This window comes from Hippoglossus stenolepis, chromosome 10 (assembly GCF_022539355.2).
Source record: "Hippoglossus stenolepis isolate QCI-W04-F060 chromosome 10, HSTE1.2, whole genome shotgun sequence".
NCBI lineage: Eukaryota > Metazoa > Chordata > Actinopteri > Pleuronectiformes > Pleuronectidae > Hippoglossus > Hippoglossus stenolepis.
In genome coordinates, this window is record NC_061492.1 from 20,180,174 (window position 1) to 20,203,171 (window position 22,998).

Genomic DNA, 22,998 nt, shown 5'->3' on the forward strand with positions numbered 1-22,998 from the left:
AGAACCCTACGCCTTGAATTAGCATGTATATTGTATTATTAGATTAATATGAGACATCAAGTCAGTGTAATTTGGAATAGAGATACCAGGTTTTCTATAATTTTGAAGTTGACCAGGGCAATGGATATAGTTGACCATTGCATCTGTTTGGTCATAACCATATCATTAAACAAACTGCACTTGAGTATATATATATATATAAATTGAATATTCTACACAGGGATGATAAATCTGTGTAATCTGCTTATTTAGCTGCCTCTTAATGCTGAGGAGGAGTTTACAACCTGCATGTGTATAATAAGGTGTCCGGGTATGTCCATGTCAGAGCATTTGCATCCCTCCCTTTGAAACAGTTTTCCTTCCCCACATTAAATAATACATATGGCACCAGCTTTGATTAGCAGTGATTAAAAGCATCATTTACCACATTTTTATGTCTCACACAGAGGCTCAGACACTGACAGGATCACAGCCTGCAGCTGAGACACACTGGATCCAGCATTGCAGCGAGCTGGAATGTTTTTCTGTTGTATATCCTATAAACATAGTAACTATATTCAATTACGCTTCTGTTTGTGTATTTAGGGTCCACTTACACTGAGCAATTTAACACCCATAGACTGTATCGGCAACATCTTGCTGAGAGCACACAGGAAGGGTTGAGTTGTCGCTGATGGATTATTTGTTTTCCTTCAAGATTCTGTGAGACATCTTAATTTTCTGTGAGTATAATATATAACATTTCAATAAGGCTGTGAGCCTGTTGAACTAGATCATTTGAGTTATTGAGCAATAGATTTAAACAGTGATGATTACAATCAATATTGGGTTACATAACTGATACATTCAGATGAGATTACAAACAATTAATAGTGTTGATTTGAGAAGAAAGAAAATGAAGCTTGAAATAGTATCTGACTGCTAATGGAAACTACTTACCTGACCTGTAGAAAATTCAGTTTTTAGTATTTATGTGGTTACAAAAATGTGACTCGGTGTCCAATGCAATTTTAGCATTTCTTGAGATCTGGAGTGTTGTAAAGTATTTTATGATTTATGCTGCTGGAACCAGCTGAAATAACCCTGCCCCTAATCAATTATTGTATTGTTATTCAACTAAATAGAAAATATAATCACCACTTTTTATGAATGAAACACTACATTTCATTTTCTAAAGCTGTCTCTGACGGAATCATGAAACACATCACATAACACAACTCATTAAAGCTGCATAACTGATTATACATGTTTTTCACCCAATTGTGAGTCATATCCTATTATGGCCCTATTATATATACATACTATTACTATGCGTATTGAAGGTTGCCTGATGCCAAAAGTAAGTTTTCTGAAAAAGAAACCTAAAATAGGCACAAATTCTTCATTCTGAGATGTTGCAGTTTCACAGTGAGCGTCTGATTTATTTTCAAACAGTGTTTCCAGTCGTTATTCTGTGCTTGGGGACAAATCAAATATTAAAACAAACGTTTTACCAGAGAGCGTGTTTGCCATGACCTGCTCCTCATTAACGGCTCTCCGTCACAACATTAGGGGGCAAACCAAGGATACCTTTTGACACACACAGACAAGGAGGAAATGCAAACTGTGCGGGAAATAGTTTCATGGTGTCTGCTATTGATAGCTCTCCTAGTACCTTTGATTAAATTGTGCAATGGTGTAATCAAAAGCTAAATGGACCCATACTCACCCATTTCAAAAGAGGATATCAATATATATATTCAGGATATTATTGCCTTGAAAAAACTCAAAATGTGAATGAATGGGCTGTAAAAGCCATGTCCCTGGTCATTTGGTGAGTCATCAGTTCTTAGTCACTTTGCACATGTAGGAGGTGGGTGAAATTGGATGACAGATCCAGATCTTGCGCCTCGCCGTTGAATCACAGGCTATCTCTCATCCACATTTGGCAGCACTCATAAGTGCTTAGCTCGTCAGTGGGCCAAGTGTATTTCTGCGAGCATGAATATTGCCATAATATCCGATGGTGGGAAAATGTGAGGAGACAGCTCTGAAACTTGTGGCTATGTGAGTTTCTGTCAGTTTGTAAAGTAAGCAAATGCATGTAATCAGTTTTTGAAAATATTGCCAAACATACCCATATGCAGGCCTCACCACTGACACATTTGGTTTCGAGCAGAGTTCTTTCACATATTTTGGGCACAGAATTTGTTACAGATTATGAAACAGCCAAGAAGATACACGTTGTTTTTTTGATCGCATCTGTTGCCCATACGTCAGTTCACAGTGTACGATATGTAGATTGACATTAAGTAAATAGTTGTTTAAAACCGCAAGGATATCAGCAGTCACTGGTGATCATTTTGTCATATCTGGTGAATGGTGTAATCCTTGCAAATTTGAACTGAAAGTCAATGTGTTTGTTTGCATTTATGTATATGAGTTGGAACAAGTGTGCTGATGTCAGCTCAGTGCAACAATAAAGCCGCTTGCAGCCGAACAAACTGAATCATTCCACTCCAACTTCAAAGACATTTATTGAAGGAAAGGGAAATTAGCTTTCACCACAACCTTGAATTTATCAATTCCTCCACATCTCATCAGCCCTCAGGGTTCCCAGTGGCAATGAGCTACAAGAATCAATGTTTTTTACCAAATGACAAGTTTTAGGCATGGAAACCATTATGCTTACTGGCACTAAGTGGTTGGGAGCGACTCCTGCCTGGATTCTGCTAAAGGCAGCTGCCTCTTCAAGCGGACAGCCTTCTAATTTAAATACAGCCTAATGCAAAGTTGATGCCACCCCATTAGATAAAACTCATTTTAAGCATTTAATAAGTTCAGCAACTTCTAAGTTATAATATAATATATGTTAAATATTGTAGCTTGAACTACTCTCAGTTAATGGAAAGAGATATTCGATAATGGGCGGCATGCCGTGCATGGGTTTGTGCTCTCACCTCACAGAATTCCAGTTTGGCCATTTGCATGTGTACTGAAAATGTATCTGAATTCTGAACCACTCAATAAATACAGACACAAATTGGCACAAAATACTGAAGGGTTCAGTAAAATATGGAGATGAAAGAGCAAGCAAAAACAAATGATAAAGTCAGTTGGTTACAAGTAGTAAAATCCGCTTCTCCTCAAGCTGCTTCCTCAAGCGGACAGCCTTGTAATTTACATACAGCCTAATGCAATGTTGACATCTTCTCAGTTCTGCCCTACCTACAATATCTCAGACATTGCTTACCCAATCAATAGACATAACATTACTATATATATATATATATATATATATATGTGTGATCATAGCAGGCTATTAACTACCAAAATATTAGTTACACTCACTGATTACTGTAGTCTTAGTGGCTATAATAAAAAAAAAAATAGTGTTGTATACTCATCTTTCTACACAACAACTCTAGTTCTTCTCCTCCATCGGAGCCAAGTGTGAAAAGTCATTTGAAAGTAACCATGCCCTCCTAACAGTGATTTTACGTGGCCACAGGGATGTGTCTTCGTGAAGTCTTTCCACAGGGAGGGAAGGACAGATGGAGCTAAAGATGGAGACAGAGAGAGGATGAGTGGGAGGAGAGCTGACCCTTAATTTACCCTCTGAGCAAATTCTTAGGGAGGATTTTTTTTAGTATTGCAGCAGTAATACCAACTATAACACTTATCCCTGTGCTTCTCAGCAGCAATTTTTACATTCATTGTGTATCTGTATAACCCTCTTCACTCTAGTCTGTAAGAAAATGTGCACTCTGCACCAACACTTACTTTGTGTTCTGACCTAAGATGATGTGTTGCAACCAAAAGCCACTCCATGTTAAAAATACAAAATATCCAACTCACAACGTTATTCCTCTATTTGTTAGCTTCTCTATCTGGCCGTTAAAGCTGTGGTAATTCTAGACTGAAACTGTAGACCCCCTATATATGAAGTGCCCTTCGCTGGAAGTGTCCTCCTCCAAACAGATCCACAAGGGAGAGAGCTAAAAAATCTTCCCCTAGGAATTGGGACACGACTCGTAACATCATCAGCCGCATGCCAACGTGACAAACAGCCAACAGTGACAAACAATATCAACTAACATTATTGCATTAACAACCGTTATCAACCAACATTATAACAGTGACACGTCTGACAACTGCGGACAGAGGGGACAGAATGATCTATTGATCAATACACAGTCAGTCAGTACATTTACATCGGTTATTTCAATATAACATTAGTCCTGTCCATAGAAGCTTCTGCCCCGCACTGAAAACGTTTTAACTTGAGTGAAAGGTTTTCTTTCAAACTTTATATACGGGACACAGGAGTAAACACACTCAGACTGTGTACACGCTTGTTTTGGCGGCGTGAATAGTGGTTTTCCTGAAACGCTTGACACAGCAACTCAATAAGGTTTTAATTTGCTACTGGATTAGACAAATATATTCCGCTGGGTTCAAATTTATACTTCTAATAGATAAAGGTGAATACAATTTTAATTAAATGGCCTTTAAGTTTGAGTGTTGTTCGGTAATTGCAGTATGATAGCCCCTGTCGAAGTACATGTCCTTTCTCTTTGATAATTGAATAATTTAACTTTATCTCTTTGATACTCATTCATCCTCATCATGGACTTTCTGTAAATATTAAGGCAAAATAGTCATAAATCCATGTAATTTCAAATGGCTCCTTTTTCAACAGATCACAGATGCCCTGGCAATAGCAGAACATGTGACCAGCAGCTGGACGGCATCCCAGAGTTCACGTGGAGCATAGTGGCTGCCGGGGACCTGCGGGAGGAAAGGAATGAGAAAGCAGAAAAGAAGACAGGAAGTCCCCAGGGTTGGGAGGAAGGTAAGAACGAAGGTATCACTTTCCCCCATCGCAGGGGACTTCTCATTTTTCAACAAACCTTCTCAATCTACTGCTTTTCATTCTGTGCTCATGTTGAACTGATGCATCATCCATGATATTTTGAAAGTTGTTTTTTGAAGTCATTGATATTTTTGTCGTGTTTGGTTCATTATGGGCTATCTGGCTGCTATTTGCTTTAAGCTTCTTATTAATTATGTCTAAGCAGAAAGCTACTGGCACCAGCCCAATAAAGCAGAGTGGCATGTTTTCTGAAGTGCTATCAAGATATTTCTCTCCAAATAGTTTTCTGAGGTAAAGTGCTGAATATAATTTACAGAGCCAGCCTCTGCTTGCAAATCTTCCATATTCTCAAGCATCGTTCATTTTCATACCTTGAAAGATGAGAAAACTGTTTCTGTCGTCTTATCTCCTGAGGTGATGGTGAAATGGAGGGAGACAGAAGGGTCTATTTATTTCCTTAAATGTGTTTTTCCTATCATGAGCCACAAGTCTGAGACCAGATGGGTGGAGCGCTGGCTGAAATTGGAAAAGGGAAATATATTGACTTGTAAGAGAAAAGAGTTAGTGTGAGTGGAATGTAGAAATGATGGATGTCTGTCTTGTATATCTAGTTAACGGTGTAAATGACAGCGAGAGTGTGTGTGTGTGTGTGTGCATTGGCTCAGCTCAGTGGTTTAAGCTTCAGTAGTAGGGTTACCCTGACCCTAGTTCAAGAAACCAAGGTGCAGGCTGCAGTACAACCTGTTAATAAATATAGTCTGTGCACATTATTTACACCGACTGATACAATTATATAATATGAGATTATTCCGACAATTTCTTAAAAAAAAAATTATATAGTATGATCAAGACAAAATATTGACTTACTTAGTATGTCTTGGGGTCCGGTAGAAGCACATAAACTTTTGCGACAAAAATGTAATTTGAATTTATTTGCATCCAGAGTTTACTGAAGGACAAGACCATGGTGGTCCTGAGCTGTTTGAACCTCCAGTCCAGGAACCCAATGTCCCGAGCAAAACGTGTGTGTGTGTGTGTGTGTGTGTGAGAGAGAGAGAGACAGCGAAGGGGCAGGAGAAGAAGGGGCACATCTCTGAATGGTATTTGATGTGGTGCCTTTGGGTTCAGTTTCAGCATAGATTTAAAAATGAGTGCAGCTTTCTCGATGCCCACTCATGAGCGGTCGCTGGTGGTGGATGGGCCATCCACCATTGAACCACTAGAAGGTTATGAGCCATGTTCAAACCATAAATGATTTTTAAAATTATATATTTGGTAATACATGTGATATTAAAACCAGCAATAATGTATTTTATCAAAGAACAGTCATGAAATTTAGTTTGCAGAATAGGGTTTGTTGCCCTCCTAAAATAATTATTAATGGGTTAATTTAATGGATGCTACATAAAATCCCAAAGGAATTAAATTAAAAATGTATATGATAAGCTCACATGTAAAAGAGATGATCTATAGTGCCTTGGAATTAAATTGGCCATTGGTTTTTAGCAGCCTTCCCCCTCATCCGGTGACACATTAATGTTAATGTCATGCTTGTACAGTATATGCACAAAAAGAGCTGATCATGATTGAAGGTAGGCAACACATAGTACAAAGGAAATTTATGTGCATAATCACGTTCAAGTTCTCAGTTAGCCACAATGCAGTTGGCATGTTTTGAATTGAGCAGGGCGAGCTGCTGTCTCCACACATTTCACTGGGGCTTGCAATTTAAAAGGAATGGAAATAAGCGATGAATACTTAATGGCTGTGATCTGCTGAATCGCTCAGGCTGTTTTCTACAGTACCAAACCCATCCGCTGTAAGATGTTCAACTTTGAAGCTTGTAAACGACAGTGTTGCTTTTATCCAGAGATGCTGGTTTATTAGCTTTGAGTTGAACAGACGCAAGCTGACGAATCACCAAGGTTGCATAGATCAAGCACAAGTCTGGCAATAGCACTGATGGAGCTAAGGTTCATTCCCTCAGTGGTTGTGCGCAATTTTGAATGTTGCCTTATCCTGTAAGTTCTAATAGGCTTTCACTGTGTTTAATTAAAACAGTTTTCCAGTTATTTTTTGAGGTTTTTGCTTGGCTTTCATGCACACATTGTCATCATGTTGTCCCTGGCCTTACAAGCGTGTGACTGCCTCACAGTCAACTCTGCTCCTCCCCTAGGCAAATATGTGGGGGCACTTGGTCACATTAGTGCTCTGGGTAAAGTAAGTAATGAGAAGAGCATGAGGCAATAGTGCCCTTGGCAAGGTAATTAGCATAAACGCAATACTTAACATTTAGATCCAGACAAATCATAGCGGTGATCAGGGATTTGTTTGAAACATGAGTCGTTTGTGTTGAGAGAGAGCAGTGAGTGGCTAACCGGTAGTGACATGCAGCAGATGCAACTGTGGAGGGAGGTAGAGCTCAAAGAATATACCTCTACTCAATCAAACCATCCAAAAAAACGATCTCAGTACAAAATATCTGTGACACTAATCAAGTTGATTGAAACAGAGTCACCTCTGTCAAGTACAATCTGGGCAGATTTTGAATCAGGCCACTGTGGAAGAGGTGAAACACAGACAGATATCATTTGAATGTGTTTGGCCTCCTGTGGCCTCACTGTGCCGAGCGGGTCGTCTCAATCCCATGTCTGCCCCCAGTGTCTCCTGCCAAAGAAAATGTGAATATGATTACATATTGATTTCTCGCTCGCACACTCAGAATAGAGAAGCATGGGTTGCAGCTTGGAGCTGACTGGCAGGAGGAGATATCCAGTTGGACGCAGTTAGCTGGAGCCGCTGATTTGTTTGTTTGTAATAGAGTGGCCCTGAGGCTGTCTGTCATCTGCCAACTCAGGGAGTCATCTGGATTACTTTAGCTGGCCTGAGCTTTATAGAATTCAAGATAAAAAAGCCAAATATAGAGGGAACAGCAGCATGTTGAAGCTAACATTCTCATCCTACAGTGGTTTTAATGGCGCTAACAGATCTCATTCTCTGCATTTGTCTAATAACACTGCTCATCACTTAAGTTCAGATTTTAGTCTGATTTATTAACAAATTACTCATAGTAGTAATAGTAGTATTAAATTGATGTATAATACTTTACATAAATATAAATAATATTTTTGCCCCACTTTATTTTACATACAGTATCTACTGTATTGAGTCAGGATTGTCAAAAGTATCAAAACTTTTTTTGATGTTTTTGAAGTGTTTAAAACTCCTGTGAATTTAATTTTCAATAGTATCGGAAAGTAATGAGGGAGGGAAAAGTATTAATGTACACACTGTAAAAATGTTTTCCACAAGTAAAAGTTAATGCAAACCTGCAAGCATAGGAAAATGTATTTTATTTGTTTAATGTAAAAGTACTCAGTTACGCAAATTCAAAGTTATACTATTATATCATCAGATTAGTAGTATATGTCATGCATGAAAATCCTTGTTGAGGTGCAGCATCTTTTTGACTCTTAAGTAGAGGACTGCAACTAATGAATATTTTCTTTATGAATTAATCTGCTTATTATTTCATTGTGGGCACAGAAGTGGCTCAGAGCACCTCCACCTGTACCAGAGGATTAATCAGCACAGCTAAGGGGTGTTAGCTGATTGATCCTCTGGTACAAAAAGCAGCAGCAGAGCTGCCTCACTGAGACACACGCGGAGATACAGAGACACACGGGACATGAGGGTAAACCGCGTTGCAGCCAAATCCAATACAATTCAAGTCACTGGTGATCAATTTATCAAATGTGAAAAAATATATAAAATGCCTCCATACTGCTCGTGTGGTGTTTTTAGCCCAAATGTCCTCAGATATCCTCCTCGGAGCAGCGTTCACAAGCACACATGCAAGGGCATGCATGGGGTGCGCGTTAGCATCGCTTTTTAAGCAGTCAATGTAAATGATGCATTTTTCGAGGCGAATTAGAATTTTGGGGCTTACAGACACTTTGATGACACCACACGAGCAGTATGGGGACATTTTAAATATTTTTCTGTTGTTTTTTAATGTTGGAAGAAGGAGTAACCAGTTACTTCAACTGTATTGGATTTGGCTACAACACTGTGGCTGCAACCCTAAAACTCCTAAAGGTGTTTTGTGGACTCAAACACTTCACCCACCCCTCAATCGGCATAGTGTTGAGTAGATAATGAGTGAATTTTCATTTTTTGGCGAACCCTATCCCTTTAAGTGGTATCGAGTCACACATGCACACACACACACACCGACCAAACAATTCAGACTGTTACTAATGCTTTAACCCTAATGCTTTTAACCCTAATCCATAGACAGATTGTTTTGTTTCTTAGCCTTCTTGCTTTTTCTTGGTTGTAAAGAGAAAGAGAGAGGGTATGGGAGGGATGGAGAGAGGGCAAAAGCCATGCAATCTATAAACAACTGTTTCTACACACCTCCTCCAGCTCCCAGACAGAGCAACAGAGATTTAAGTACTGAAGAGAGAAGATTGTGAAGATTGTCCAACAGGAGTGCAGAGCACCATTTAATTAGACCTCATTTCAAAGAAATTGCTCACAACTGAGGATCAGACTATAACTAAGAAGCGATGGTTCAAAGTGAAGGCTTCAGTTGGTAGGCACTTGAACGTAGCTGTCCACAAACTTTTAAGTGCCTATTGCAGTGCCTCAATGAGTCCCTGTGGGGATACCCTCCTGATCCTTTCATAAGGATGGAAATGCCAGGGTTGACCCTGTCCTTGCACTGTCCAGTAGATATAAACTGGTGAATAACAATGAAGGTGACCCTTATTTATCAGAAGCTTCACACAAAGTTTCACAGAGATGGATTTAAAATGATCCCATAGAAAATGTGTGAATGTGTGTTTGCCCTCACCTCTGACCAGTGAGATTGCATTCGGACGGATTAATGTTCTACTTACCAGACAGACAGGAAAGCCATCCAATGCTTTTGTTCTGCACCCACAACTTTTCTTATCTGAGTAAATAATTATGAACTATTACATTGGATGAGAGGCAATTTGTTCAACTCATCTGTTTCTCGGCTGTAAAATAGTAGACATTTGAAGCAAGACTGTGCTTTGGGTTTGGCCCCGCCATCTGAAACCTCACCTGTTAAATAAAAGGTAAATGGCTCCCTCAATGGCAGCACACATGTGTCAGACCTGGGTGGGACAAAAAAAAAGGGTGGTTATGTATTATAAATTGAACAGTTCTCGTCCAAATAAAAACAAACTTGGCTCACCTGGCAGGCTCACCCAGACCATAGATTGAACCACTGTTTGTTAAACACTGATACAATCGACCTATGACCTTTTGTCCACGACAAATCTTCTTTTCATGTACACATTCTTCATCCTGCAAGTAAAGTACATGCAGGGCAAGACTGCCATTGCTTTGTGCAACATCAATATAAAATTATAAAATACGGTGTGGTCAAAAAGAATAGCATCTCCTCTGGCCTCCTATATAATGGAAGAGCCTAGGCAGTCTATATGAATATTGAGAAATTTCAAAGTACTTTGAAACAAAGGTAGTGATATATACACAAACTGCTATTGGTTGCCATGTATGTTAACCTAATTAAAACTGTGGCCATGTTTTACATAAACTTCTGACTTGTATAAATATATGGATAAGTACATATGTAAATACATACGTGTATACATGTATATATTTATATGATATAATCACATGTACTTGTCTACTACTCAAATCTAAGACGTCTTCCACTTTTTCAGAAATAAATATCCTCATATAGACAAGCCAGTACAAAATGATTTTTCTCTAGAGCAAAAGAGAACTCTCAGCATAGTTTTTTCGTAGTCACAGTTCAAAACTGTTGCAGTTGTCAAATGGTAGAGAAAAGCCTGATAGTAAGGAGTCAGTAAGTCATTATAAGAAGATTAGAAGCAGATAATGGACTGTAACATTCAGCACACTGTAGCAGGTTGATGTCAAGAAGGGCAGAGTACCTTATTCAGATAAAGAGTTAATAAGATAAATGCACTTTATACTGAAAAGCCATTTCTCCCTTCAGAGTATTCCTTTGGGAAATGTGGCTTCTACAGAGGACGTTTTTGTAAGAGTTGATGTTCTGATTACCATGGTAACAAGATAACATCTCAGCTAGTGTTGACGGTTAAGGACCATGTGACCTGGTGCGTCAGTGCATTAAAAAGCACGCTACACCAAGTCTTGTACAGGGTAAAAACACTGCTGTTCTGACCTTTTGTGTTAGATGCACTTCACAGCAATATTACACTTGTTCAGGTGTGGTCAGCCAAATCTATGCTGCAGCATTCCACCTTTATACATTGTGAGGTTACTTACTGAACAGACAAGTGTGGAGACAGAATGCAACAACCTTTGGATACCAGTGTAATTGAACCTTAAAATAGACTGCACGGTTCTATCATCAGGGTTTGGAGTCCAACCCTTGACCATCTCTTGACCAGCTCTCTCATCTCTGGTCAATAATTTTGTTCAAGTGGTGAGTGAATGGGTTAGATGGTGATTCATTTAATTTATATATATTTAGAGCCTTTTCCAATTTTACCCAGTACCCAAACCCGCTGCTAATGCTGCTAATTGCAACCTGTTAAGCAGTCATTACTTAACCAGTCAAATTTTCTTTTAAACGTCATTATTAACCATATAACACATGTTATTCACTGAGTACCTATTCTATGCAAGCTTTATTTATTATAAAGTATAATTGTTTTATTCTATTCTAACTTCATGTGTTCTGTGACTTTTTTAGTCCAATCATGACTGAATGGTAATGCCTGAATTAAAAGTTAAGCTTAATGAACCTTTGATCAAAAGGTTTATTCTGAACCAACACAATGAGGCAGTTCACGTGCTGTGGTTAACATATTGTCTCATTTCTGGTTGTTAGCGTTTTTTATCAAATATTGTTACTTGTCGCGTGTTTTGCAGCTTTATGTGAACCCAGTGAAATTAGCAGTTACACTAGTTTCATTCAAGCTCCTCCTTCTCTCTGACTTTTCACACTAGTCCCAGCATTGCTCTTATATGCCTCCACGTCTGCCATGGCCAGTGTCTGGAGGCATTATGTTCTTGGGTTATCCGTCCGTCCCATTCTTCTGAATTTCTTTGAATTTGGTACAAACACTCACTTGGAATGTAATATATCAGGACCGCCTTTACCGAATTTCATTACATCTGCCACATTTCACTTGGACTGATTAGTACTTGAAGGTCAGAGGTAAAGGTCAGTTTGACCTTTTAAAACACAGATTTTTTTTCTTGAGAATTCTTTTTATATTAGTAATTATTAGTAATCTGGTACATATTATAACTTTGACTCATGGATTAACTGATTAGATTTTGTTGTTCAAACATGTTTTTGGCCTCTTGAATTTAATATCTCAAGACCACCTGGAGGCCGAAGTTGTCACTTGAATGAACTGAAGTTCATATTGACCTTATATGAATCTGTAAAATAACATTAGTGTAGACACAAACTGCACTGGTTGGCAGAGGCAAACAACTGCAGTATGGCATTTCTAGTTTTCTTTTTTGCCCAGATCTCAATCTAGTATTTTATGATTGAGTATCTGCTGATAAGGAGTCGAATCGCATGCCTAAATTTCATTTCATAACTGCAATAGCCTCTGTATCTGACACATTAAAGCATAGAATCATAATCCTGCAAGTACACCCTTTCAGAGAGCAATGAATTTCAATTTTTTTAACATTCAGTCTGATATTTGAATTAGAATTTTTAATATTATAATAATCTCAATAAATATAACATAAATAAAATAAACCACACACACAACCAAAACAATAAATAAAAAACAGACTCTCTGGCTCTGTTAACAAAAATTGCTCTTGAATAAATATTAAACTTTTGGCACATGGTATATGTAACCAGCTCAGTAAACAGGAAATCGATTGAGCGCCCACAAAATGTTGACAACTCATTTTTCACTATGTTTAAATAAAGCTTCATAAACTCTCGATCAAACAAACACGAAGTAAATTTCATATACTGATCAACTTGTAAAGAGTTTTTGTGTTTTATAGTTAAAGTGAGTGCAGGTTAGCAGGAGAGAGGAGGGAGGACACAGGAAACTCCAGCATGGTACAAACCAACCACTTCTTCTGCCCTGATCATGAAGCTGCAGCACTGATCATTGTGCAGCGGCGGACCGTAGTGGAAACCCTGTATTTTCACTTGTTGTTGGCACTGTTATTCACCAGCCGGAAATTCTTTCCGGTCTCTTCACGTTAAGAGGCTCTGCTCCTCCTATCTCTGCCTCACTGCGTGTGTTTGAGGAGTCTGAGGAGTCTGAGGAGTGTGGGATCCAACACACACACATATTTTTGCTTGCTCCTGGTATTTCACGTAATGGCGTATATGATGAGAATTATTTTTTTAAACCTGCAAGTCCAGTTATAAAATTTAGTCGCACTTTCTCCAAAAACAATCGCAAAATGCGACTAAATGGTCGTAGTCTGGAGCCCTGAAATACTGAAGTTCATACATGACAAAAGAAATGGCAGGCTCTGTATCAGAAGTTGGACCTCAGGACATAAATTTTCCTGTCAGCCCTCATTCTTCACAATCACAAAATCACTTGATCACTCACTGCTAATGATCTGCTCTGTGTGAGCTAAGGCTGATTTTGTCTCGTCATCAATGAGTTAACCTACAGGGCTTTTCAGAGCCTAGAGGTTACTGCATCATGGAGACCCAAGAGACGCTGAATATCAATGAAACCTCTAACCCTTAAGTCCTGGAGCCAATGACCCCGCTCCATCCCTTCAGTCTTTGTTGTCAAGTATGTGGTCAGAGGACCCAACAGTCGTTCCACTGTCAATAATTCAGCAAATGACCCACCTTCGTCCCTTCTTCTTAAATGAACTGACCTGCACTAAAAAGCAAGGTCAACCGAGTATATCAGCACTGGATTCAGCTAATCACTTTTTATTTGCTGTGTTGTTTCAATAATGTATTACTACTTTTCTGAAGTTGAATCGTTATTTCTGAAGCCCCCCATAACATAACGACCCCCAGATCACCTCTCAGTTTCTGTGAGGAGACAAAGAGCATCAGTTTTCTACCTGCTTTGTGGAAAGTTTGACTTTGACTTTCGTAGTAGACTAGTGATTTAGTTGGTGCTGGTGCAGAACACGGAAAGAGAATGAAAAAACTCTCTCTGGTAGTAATCACCTGTGTAAGCCACGAAGACTCTGTCATTCTCTTTTCTCTCCTTGTCTCTTGTGTTTAATGAACTACAGCTAAAAGACAAATAAAACAGAGGCAAGCAATTATAAGTAAAGCATACCTTTCAAAGACAGACAAAATCTCATTCTGTCAATATTCATTCTGATGTAATTAGGATACAGTCTGTAGAATATCCAATTAGTATTCTTGTGCTTGGTTGGTGACATCTCCCAACGTGTGTATGTTCTGTATGTGTGTGTATGTTAGTATTTATGAATTAATGTACGTATGTGTCTATTATTTAGTAGGTCTAATGCCTGTGGTGATAATTGTCATACATGCTAAACGGGGGAAGGCACCTACAATTACATAGCTAATTGGTTTTGGTTGTCCCTTGTGAAATGCTTTATCGGAACAATAAAATTACAGTTTTTTCGGAACAGTGCTTTGCAGATTTGGACAGTTTCCAATTTTAAACCCTTGCCCAAAATGTCATTATATCATTTATATATATCTGCTATATCATTTTTGGCCACATGGTGACTGCAGTGCACATCAACTGTGATTTTTCATGTTATGTTTATGTTCATTTTTTAAAATTTTATGTGAATTTCATTACATTGAATTTCTTTTTTTTTAACTTCAATTCTTATTTGAAAATAGAATAAAGTTGATTATTTTTACATGACAAAACTTTGATAGATGCTCCAATTTTATTCTCTGAAAAACACCAGAACTAGAAATAACAAATGTTAAGCGACAACACTAACATCTATGATATCCAGCAGGATTTTTTAAACCACAGTAATAAATCTGACACCATTGCTATTTTCAAATATCCCAAGATACCATGTTACCTTGTCACCGCACAACCCTGATGCAATTGTGTTGACTTCTAAACCTTACACAACACTTGAATTCATGACAGGATGTTGAATGAGCTGAACGGAATAATTCACACATTTTAAAATGTGGCACCTGTTCAGTCACTTCCTCCTGTATTCAATTGCCATGAAGTCATAGCGATGTATTTCTTACTCTGATATTAGGGAGACTACTATACTATTTTGACTTCCAGACGCTTCTCACTTAGTCTTGAGTGGACCATCGATCGGTAGACGTCAGATCGATTGGTTTCTTGAGGGCCAGTGTCTTTCATACTCATTCCCATACCCATATCCTGCCTGCTGCCAAGATTTCTGTCCTTACTCAATCAATCAGCCTATTGATCCTGACCTGAGCATGAGGGTAATGAGGATATGTATTTGTGTGTGTGTGTAATGTTGAATTAAGTGGGCACAGACCCGCATTCATCCCTGGAATTACCTGGGCTTGGCTAAATTGTGCACCGGAGCTCAACCCATATGTACAACTGAAGTAAACTCATGCAGTTTCAGAGAAGGGATTTCCTGGAGGTCTGGGTTTGCGTTGCTGGGATGAGATGGTGGCATGTTTGGCATCTTCAGGGGCGTATGTGGCTCTTCCCAGAATCCCTCTTTTGTGTTCCACCTGCACCGCAGCTGTGTTACTTTGATTAATTAGGCCCTTTTGATGGTATCTCCCTAAGGGCTTCTCTTTTGGTTGAGAAAGCAGCTACAAGATCACACACACACACACTGTGACATTGTGTGTGGTAGTGCAGGGCTCCCCATCGCTGTGATCAGACACTTTTCTGCTTTCATTGGGGACCTGCAGAGGTGAGTGTAGGGTCTGATTCATCCTCCATCCTGGACATGGATCTACCTTTGCTGTAGTTCCCCGGGGGGTCTTTGAAGCAGCTCACATCAGAGACCCTCTGTGTTTCTCAGCTTGCTTGTAGCTCTTGCACTTTGTACCCCTTTCCCTTCCCCCAGTTTCTCACATCAGTCATCCAAATCAACGGTTAGGACCTTAGCAACAAATGTTAAGCCTCAGCCCAGCTCATTCGTTTTTCTGGTTTAGTTTCTTTTTCATCCCTTTAACAGAGGATACCCAGATAAATATAAATCTCTACATTTTATTTTTAAACCTTTCTCCTCTTTTGAAGGGATATTTGTGCACTATGCATCTACAATATTACACCGAGTCCCTCCAGTGAATTCTCAACTCAACAGAATGCAAACTAATATTGAGATGGTTTTGGAGATGAAAATTATGGTGCAGTTTCTCAAGCTGTATGGAAGTGTGGGTTGAGACTATTTAGAAAACACTGGCTTCCCTTCTGGTCTCCTTGGTGCACAAAGCAGTGTAATAACACCACTGATAAGAAATATGGAGGGAGGGAGATAACAGCACAACAGACAAATGTCACAAGAAACAAGAGTAGATTTCATATGTGATGAAGCTTGTAAAAAAGGTACATGAAGTGCAAAGAGTGGAGGAATGTAAAAAAAGATTTGACTGCTGAGGTGCTTAGGGTTTATCGCAACCCTGCCAACAAGAAAATATGGTTGAGAGGTGACCCACATATAGATTGATTATTTTAGCACCACAACTATCACTATCAGAGCAGCTGTCACAGGTCTGGTTTGAGTTTAAAGTATTTGAGACGGTGAGGGATTGCTACTGCTGCCTCCAATATCTTTAATGTAAGCGTTGTAATAAACAACATTGTATATACTAGTGTTGGTTAACTAATCTTGCTTTATTAAATGTGTCATACTGATACCCATTCTATTTAGCTGTGTTGTGAGATTGTACCGGTGGATTGTGGATGGCAGCAGTTTGTGGTGTACAGGCTGGTCGGATGTAGCTGTAAGTCACAGTGATATAGCATTATAGCAATGCTTACTCTAGCATGCCAAAATGCACACAACAACATTGCTAACACGCTGATGTTTGGCAGGAAAAACGTTTAATACATTCACTTTCTTAGTTTAGTATAATTACAAGATAAAACATCCCCTATTTAAAACTAATGACACTGACTTTTCGAAGTCATTTGTTTCTCATGTATTGATGCTGAAACGCAATTAACACCAATTTAATTTTTTTATTAATTTTGCAGGCATTAAATGACAGTGACAAAATTAAATTTTGAATTAGTGATTGAGGGAAAGTGAACACAGTGGTTCCCATTTATTGTCTTTGGTCCCACGAAAGTTTTACGATGAACCAAAACATTTGACAGGGCAGAGTTTTATGCCGTGTGCTTGCTCACGCTACTGTGCATTCGGGCCATAGTCCATTATGTTTTTAGCATCCATGCAGTTTATAGTGCCGTAGTGTGCGAACTTGCAAGTCGCATGTAATTCAGTTCTCTCCCGAGCATGCGAGAACTCATCTTTAACTCTTTAGTCTTTGTAACTGTCACTTGGAATCTGTTGCCTTCGTGCCCGTTACAGCCATAGATTGAATTCATTCTGTGGAAAACGCTGGACTGATTCACCATAGTTGTTACAATTTGTCATCTGGTGGACATGAAGGAGTCAACCAGATAAATAACAATCCATCTGATAGTTGTGATGTTTCAAACACAACCTTCATCAAGGGACCACCAACATCATCAGGAAACATTGTTTGAGGAACCCAACTGACATCCACAGACACACACAGCTAGCATGGATCAAAGTGTTTTTGTCATGAAAGTGTTTTTGTGGTTCAGATTAGCTTGTTTATCTGAGGGTGATTTGTAAATAAGAGAGCAGTTAAATTATAATTTAAAGTAAAATTTACTGTAATCTGATGGATTACAATTAAATTATGCAATAATACATTTATCAGAAGCCTCCATTTATATTTAGGGAGGCTCTTTTGTTTTGGAACATATAACTTAAAGACCGATAAGAAATCAAGTATTTAAAAAAATAACTATATTCTGAAAGCCAGAGATGATTTAAATTGCACAATGACTTATTGATTTACTAATTAACAGACGTAGTTCACGAGATCCCTAATATTGATTGCTGGCAATATGTTTAGATATGTTTTTTACTTAAGAATTAAATCATGTTGAATTGCTTTGTAAGGTATCTGTTGTCTTGCTCATTAGTAAAAATGTATGTGAGTAATGGAAGAATACTTTTATGATTAAAATGTTTTTGTGGGGCTCAGTAAGAACGGATTAACCTTAGTTAACAGGAAAAATAACTCTTTAAAAATACATTAACAGTTGCTTCCTTCTACCGTTGAATTACGTGGTCATGGCTGAGTTAATTAAAAACTTGAGTTTGTGTGCATGAGCCTTTGTTTGACTCTGGTTACAGGCTGACAAGTCATTCGTCATACTTGACTTGTTTCCTTTTCATTGTCGTCAACTTCTCTAAACAAAAAAAAAAGAAGAAAAAAAATGCTGCTTGGAGACAGTTTTTCTCCCTGAACTTCTCTGCAGATTATTTGTTAAATATCTAAATTGAAACAATACTTTTCTCTATGAAGCATATATTTTTTCTTCTCAAACCTGCTTACATCTGCTGGGATTTATAGCCCACTGTGTAACAGGACGCAGCTTGTCTGTATGGAGTTACATGGGATCTTAGAGGCTTTACTGAGAGCTTTCTGTTTGGTTTGTTTGATGAAGCAGCAAACTCTGAAACATTTGAAAAAGCTCAGATAAGCTCTGTTGTATCAAGACAATATTGGATTTAAAGTACATCATATTTTTCTAGAAAGTCAATTTCTGGCCTGTATAGTGTTTAAACTAGAAAGGAGAAAACACTGCCCTCTATGATGGAAATCTGATGAGCTGAAGGAAGAAGTGTTCAGATTGCTGGATGTATTAAACAAAAACAAACAAAAGCTTAATGTGTCAAAGAAAAAAGGGATCAGCGATGCAAATGTTTCTTCGCCCACATACATGTGTGCTGGATAACATAGCTACATCCAGAGGTATAGTGGTGCCTATAGAACTGGGTATAATCTTATTTTATGCCACAGATCTTTCCAGCAAAGAACAAACATTGTGTTTCATAAACAGTGGCATGTAAGAATACTCTTGCATATTTAGTTTATCCAAAAATGGGCCATTACTATTTGGACATTGTCACTTAAAGGTATAGTTCAACCAGAAAGTAAAAAAATCACTTATTATCTACTCACCCCTATGCCGATGGAGGGGTGGGTGAAGTGTTTGAGTCCATAAAACACTTTTGGAGTTTCAGGGGTAAACTGCATTGCAGCCGAATCCAATATAATTGAAGACATTACTGACCTATCTTCAGACGTAATAAAACAACAGAAAAACATAACATGCCTCCATACTGCTCGTGTGGTGTCATTCAAGTGCCCTTAAGCCCCGGCATTCAAATTCGACTCGAAACGATGTCATTTCCATCATGTTTTAAGCCTAAAAGTCCACCAGAAGTGGCTAAAAAGCTAGCGGACTTTACTATTACCGACGGTCCCTGAATGCACCGTGTTGGAAGATATCAGCGGACATTTAGGCTTAAAACACGGTGTAAATGACACCTTTTCGATTTCGCATTAGGGATGCACTGATTTATGGGCAGTAAATTGTTATTTTAAGAACTCTACTTGTTATTCCCCAAGGTATTCGATGAGGCAACAGACAACTGCGTACCTTTTTTTTCACAATGCTGCAGGACTGTAAGGAGATGCATTTTAGTGGCAAGACTTACAGTTAAAGTCAGAAGTTCACTTAAGTTGAAGTCATTAAAACTAATAATTTTTTCCACTCCACAGATTTCATGTTAAACTATAATTTGGCAAGTCAGTTAGGACCTCCACATTGTATATTACACAAGAAATCTTTCCAACAATTGTTTACAGACAGATTATTTAACCTTGAATTCACCTTATCACAATTCCATTCAACCTGTCAATTGGCCTATCAGAAGATTCAAAAGCCATGACATCATTCTCTGGAATTTTCTTTTTATGATCCACTCCCATGATATTACTCAGGTTTCGGTCAACTAGGTGTTTTCTTTTCCTCTGAATAATCCCGAGAGATGCAAACACACGTGTCCAATACCTGCAGGTAGTCGATGGCCAGGCAGGATAGACAGGCGAAGATCTGGTAGTGCTGGAACTGTCTGTAACAACAGACGATGTAGGAACTGGTGAATGAGTTAATTTTAGCTCGAAGAAAACGGAGGAGAGGGCCTGAGGGGAGGGGGGAGAAAAGAGAGAGGGTCAACATACTGAGAGTGAATCTACTGCAAATTATATACCATATTACATAAGGGAAATAATCAGGCATGTGACTGGCAAAGGACAACGAAATGTAGGAAAATAGAGCGCAGAGCACAACACAGCCCTTATTTAAAGTAATTTTTATTTAGATTAGATATTTAGGAAAAACTAAATCATAATTTAAATAAAGGAGGAGATAAGGACATCATTTACATATATGGTGCTCTAGATTTCAACACTTCTATATTTAACTTGCCATTCTTAACCCAGAATCATTTTAAACTCTTGCAGCTCTAGTATATTGCCAGAATTTCAAATTAAACTAGAATGAGGTTAATTATTTAACTTTTACATCTAGATTGGGTGAACAATGTAGTATTTGTAGTATTTTATACCATTTCAATTCTTACACTTTATCAAACATGGTGGGTATAATTTTTTACATCAACTATTGAGTCAAATGTTATATTATGTATTATAGAGCTGTCCTGCACTATATATTCTGTGTATAGTTGCAAAACTAAATACCATGATTTTTCCAACAAGACATTGTGGGTACTTTAATTTGTCAACGTACGTACAGAGAGAAGAGGGGGGAAAAGAGGAGAGACTAGAGGGAAATAACAGAAAAACACAGAGACTGTTGCGGGTGCTGCTGAGACGCTGCACCGAACGTGATGCCAGTAAATAATCAGCATGGATTTTATTTACCACCCTACAAAATCCCTTTTTACAATACAATCGGAGGTGATTTAGAAGTTGGTTTACGCATTGCACTACAGCACTGGTTACATCACACTTTACATAACTCTCATTGTTTACTTTTTTATACAAAGAAAGAACTTGTTTAGCCATGAGACTGAGGGCTGTGCGTTATGGCTGTCTAATCCTCAACTGGTCAGCCTGTCTTATCTTCTGAGGACCCTCACTACAACCTTGGTTGCTATGGCCACTGCCGATTGTCAGATGCTGGCTCGCTGCAGCATGAGTGAGTTATCTTTGCCTCCATTGAGATTTACCAACAAGAGCACATCACTGATGTCTTAAAAGCATGCCAACCCCATTACAGAGTTAAGGGAAGGGGGTCCACATTGAATCTTGGTCTTATAGCTTGGTCAAAAATATAAGCAAGTTCAACTGAATTAAAACCCAACATTAGAAGTTGTATGTTGTTCAATTCTGCAGGTATATTATTTAACACACAAAGGCTCCTGTAACCTGGTGTGAAGGGCAGCCTCTGCATAACCTCATCTTCATTCATATCAGTGATGAGCAACCTGAAACACTATGATACAAAGCAGGTTGAAGTTTCTGGTCATTGGAGGTTGGTAATTTGTATCCAAAACACTTTTTTATCTTATTTGTTGAAATCCTATTCATGTCTTAATAGGGTCTGGAAAAAAGACTGGAGGGGGATGCGATGTATCGGTTGTATTTTTCAAAGTATAGCCTGCTCTTGCTAGCTTTTCCAGGATTACCAACCCAATCTTTAAATACATAGACCTTTTTATGATTAATATACAGGATATGTAGGGAGAACATTGGAGTCATGGTTTGTATTTGTCCTCAAGCAGATTTGAACACAGGCTCAGAAATCAGCAAGTAAATGTGGAATTTGTTTAAAGATGTGTGAACATGTTCTTTTGATATAATGATTGAACTGCAAAAAGGCTTTGTGAGTGAACAATGAAAGCTAAAGATATATTTACACATCTCACGACAGACTCACAGTGTTTGTGAGATGAACCAGCAAACACAGAGATTAAGACACCCAATATAGAAGAAAAATGGAAACTAAGTGTAGAAGACAACTCAGAACTCAGAACTACTGGTAGAATAAAGCAGTTGTCCATGACAACTGCCAAATAGTATTCAAGGTTATATGTAAATATGTTCCTACAACTTCTATCTGTGTGCAGTAAATGATGTGTATCATGGCTAATAACAAAACCAAACAGTTGACTTTATTTGGACAGTGTTACAGTAAAATATAATGACTGAAATGCAAATACACAGTAGATACAACATGTGGAGTTGTAACGACTTTGGGTTTTTGCCTGTTGACAATTGCGGTATCTGTCTCTTAAATGCATGGCTATGTAGTCACTACTTATTCAGTTCCGTCAATTGTAACTGTGTGTGTCCAGCTAATTTTTTTACTGGAAAGGACTTGTTGACCAGCTCCCAGTTTTTGTTTCCACCACCTGTCACACCAAATGTGCAGCCTTTCCATGAATTCTGTCTCCCTAAATGATGTATTATGGTTTTATCATGGATTCAAGGACAAAAGTGGGCTTACACCCTAAAGTCATATTGAACAGATCATCCAGGAAACAAAACCATAGATGATGTTTATGGCATATATGCATTGTATGTTGCATTATTTATGAGAGAGCCTGCAAACTGCAGTGTAGCTTAGACCTGGTGTTAAAAAGGAGATAGGAGCATGTTTAGAGCAGTGTGCTGCATGGATCAGACGGATGTGTTAAGATCATAGCTAATCTGACTGGATCAGAAAAGCAAGCTAACCATGGTGCATAGTGATGGAGAACTCTGATTGGAGGTGGTAGGCATACCCTGATGCTTGTGCGCGTGCACATACTGACTTAGACACAAATACCATAATGCTTACTTGTGATTTGGGATTTGAAGGCTAACAAAAGAAAACCAATAAGTATTCATTGTTTCTTTCTCAATTGTAGTTATGTCATTTAAGAAGACTATTACAGTGTCAGTTCTAAACCTACCGAGTGTGGGATGGGGTGTTTTCTTGGTTTGTGGAATTGCTGGTTGTGTCCCTTATGTTGATGAGTCCTTGCTGCCACTGCTACAAACTGCTGGTTGCCTGTTAATTCAAAGTTCATAAATATTGATATCTCGAGATATACGA

At 38.5% G+C, this 22,998-nt stretch overlaps 1 protein-coding gene across 1 annotated transcript in view; it reads left to right on the forward strand.

Moving 5' to 3' along the window:
• Positions 1–22,998, forward strand: part of alk (ALK receptor tyrosine kinase) — a 351,702-nt gene that overhangs the window by 158,566 nt on the left and 170,138 nt on the right. Inside the window, exon 3 of the mRNA XM_035169137.2 lies at positions 4,682–4,834. Within this exon, the coding sequence (XP_035025028.2) occupies positions 4,682–4,834 (153 nt within the window). The remainder of the gene's footprint in view (positions 1–4,681; positions 4,835–22,998) is intronic.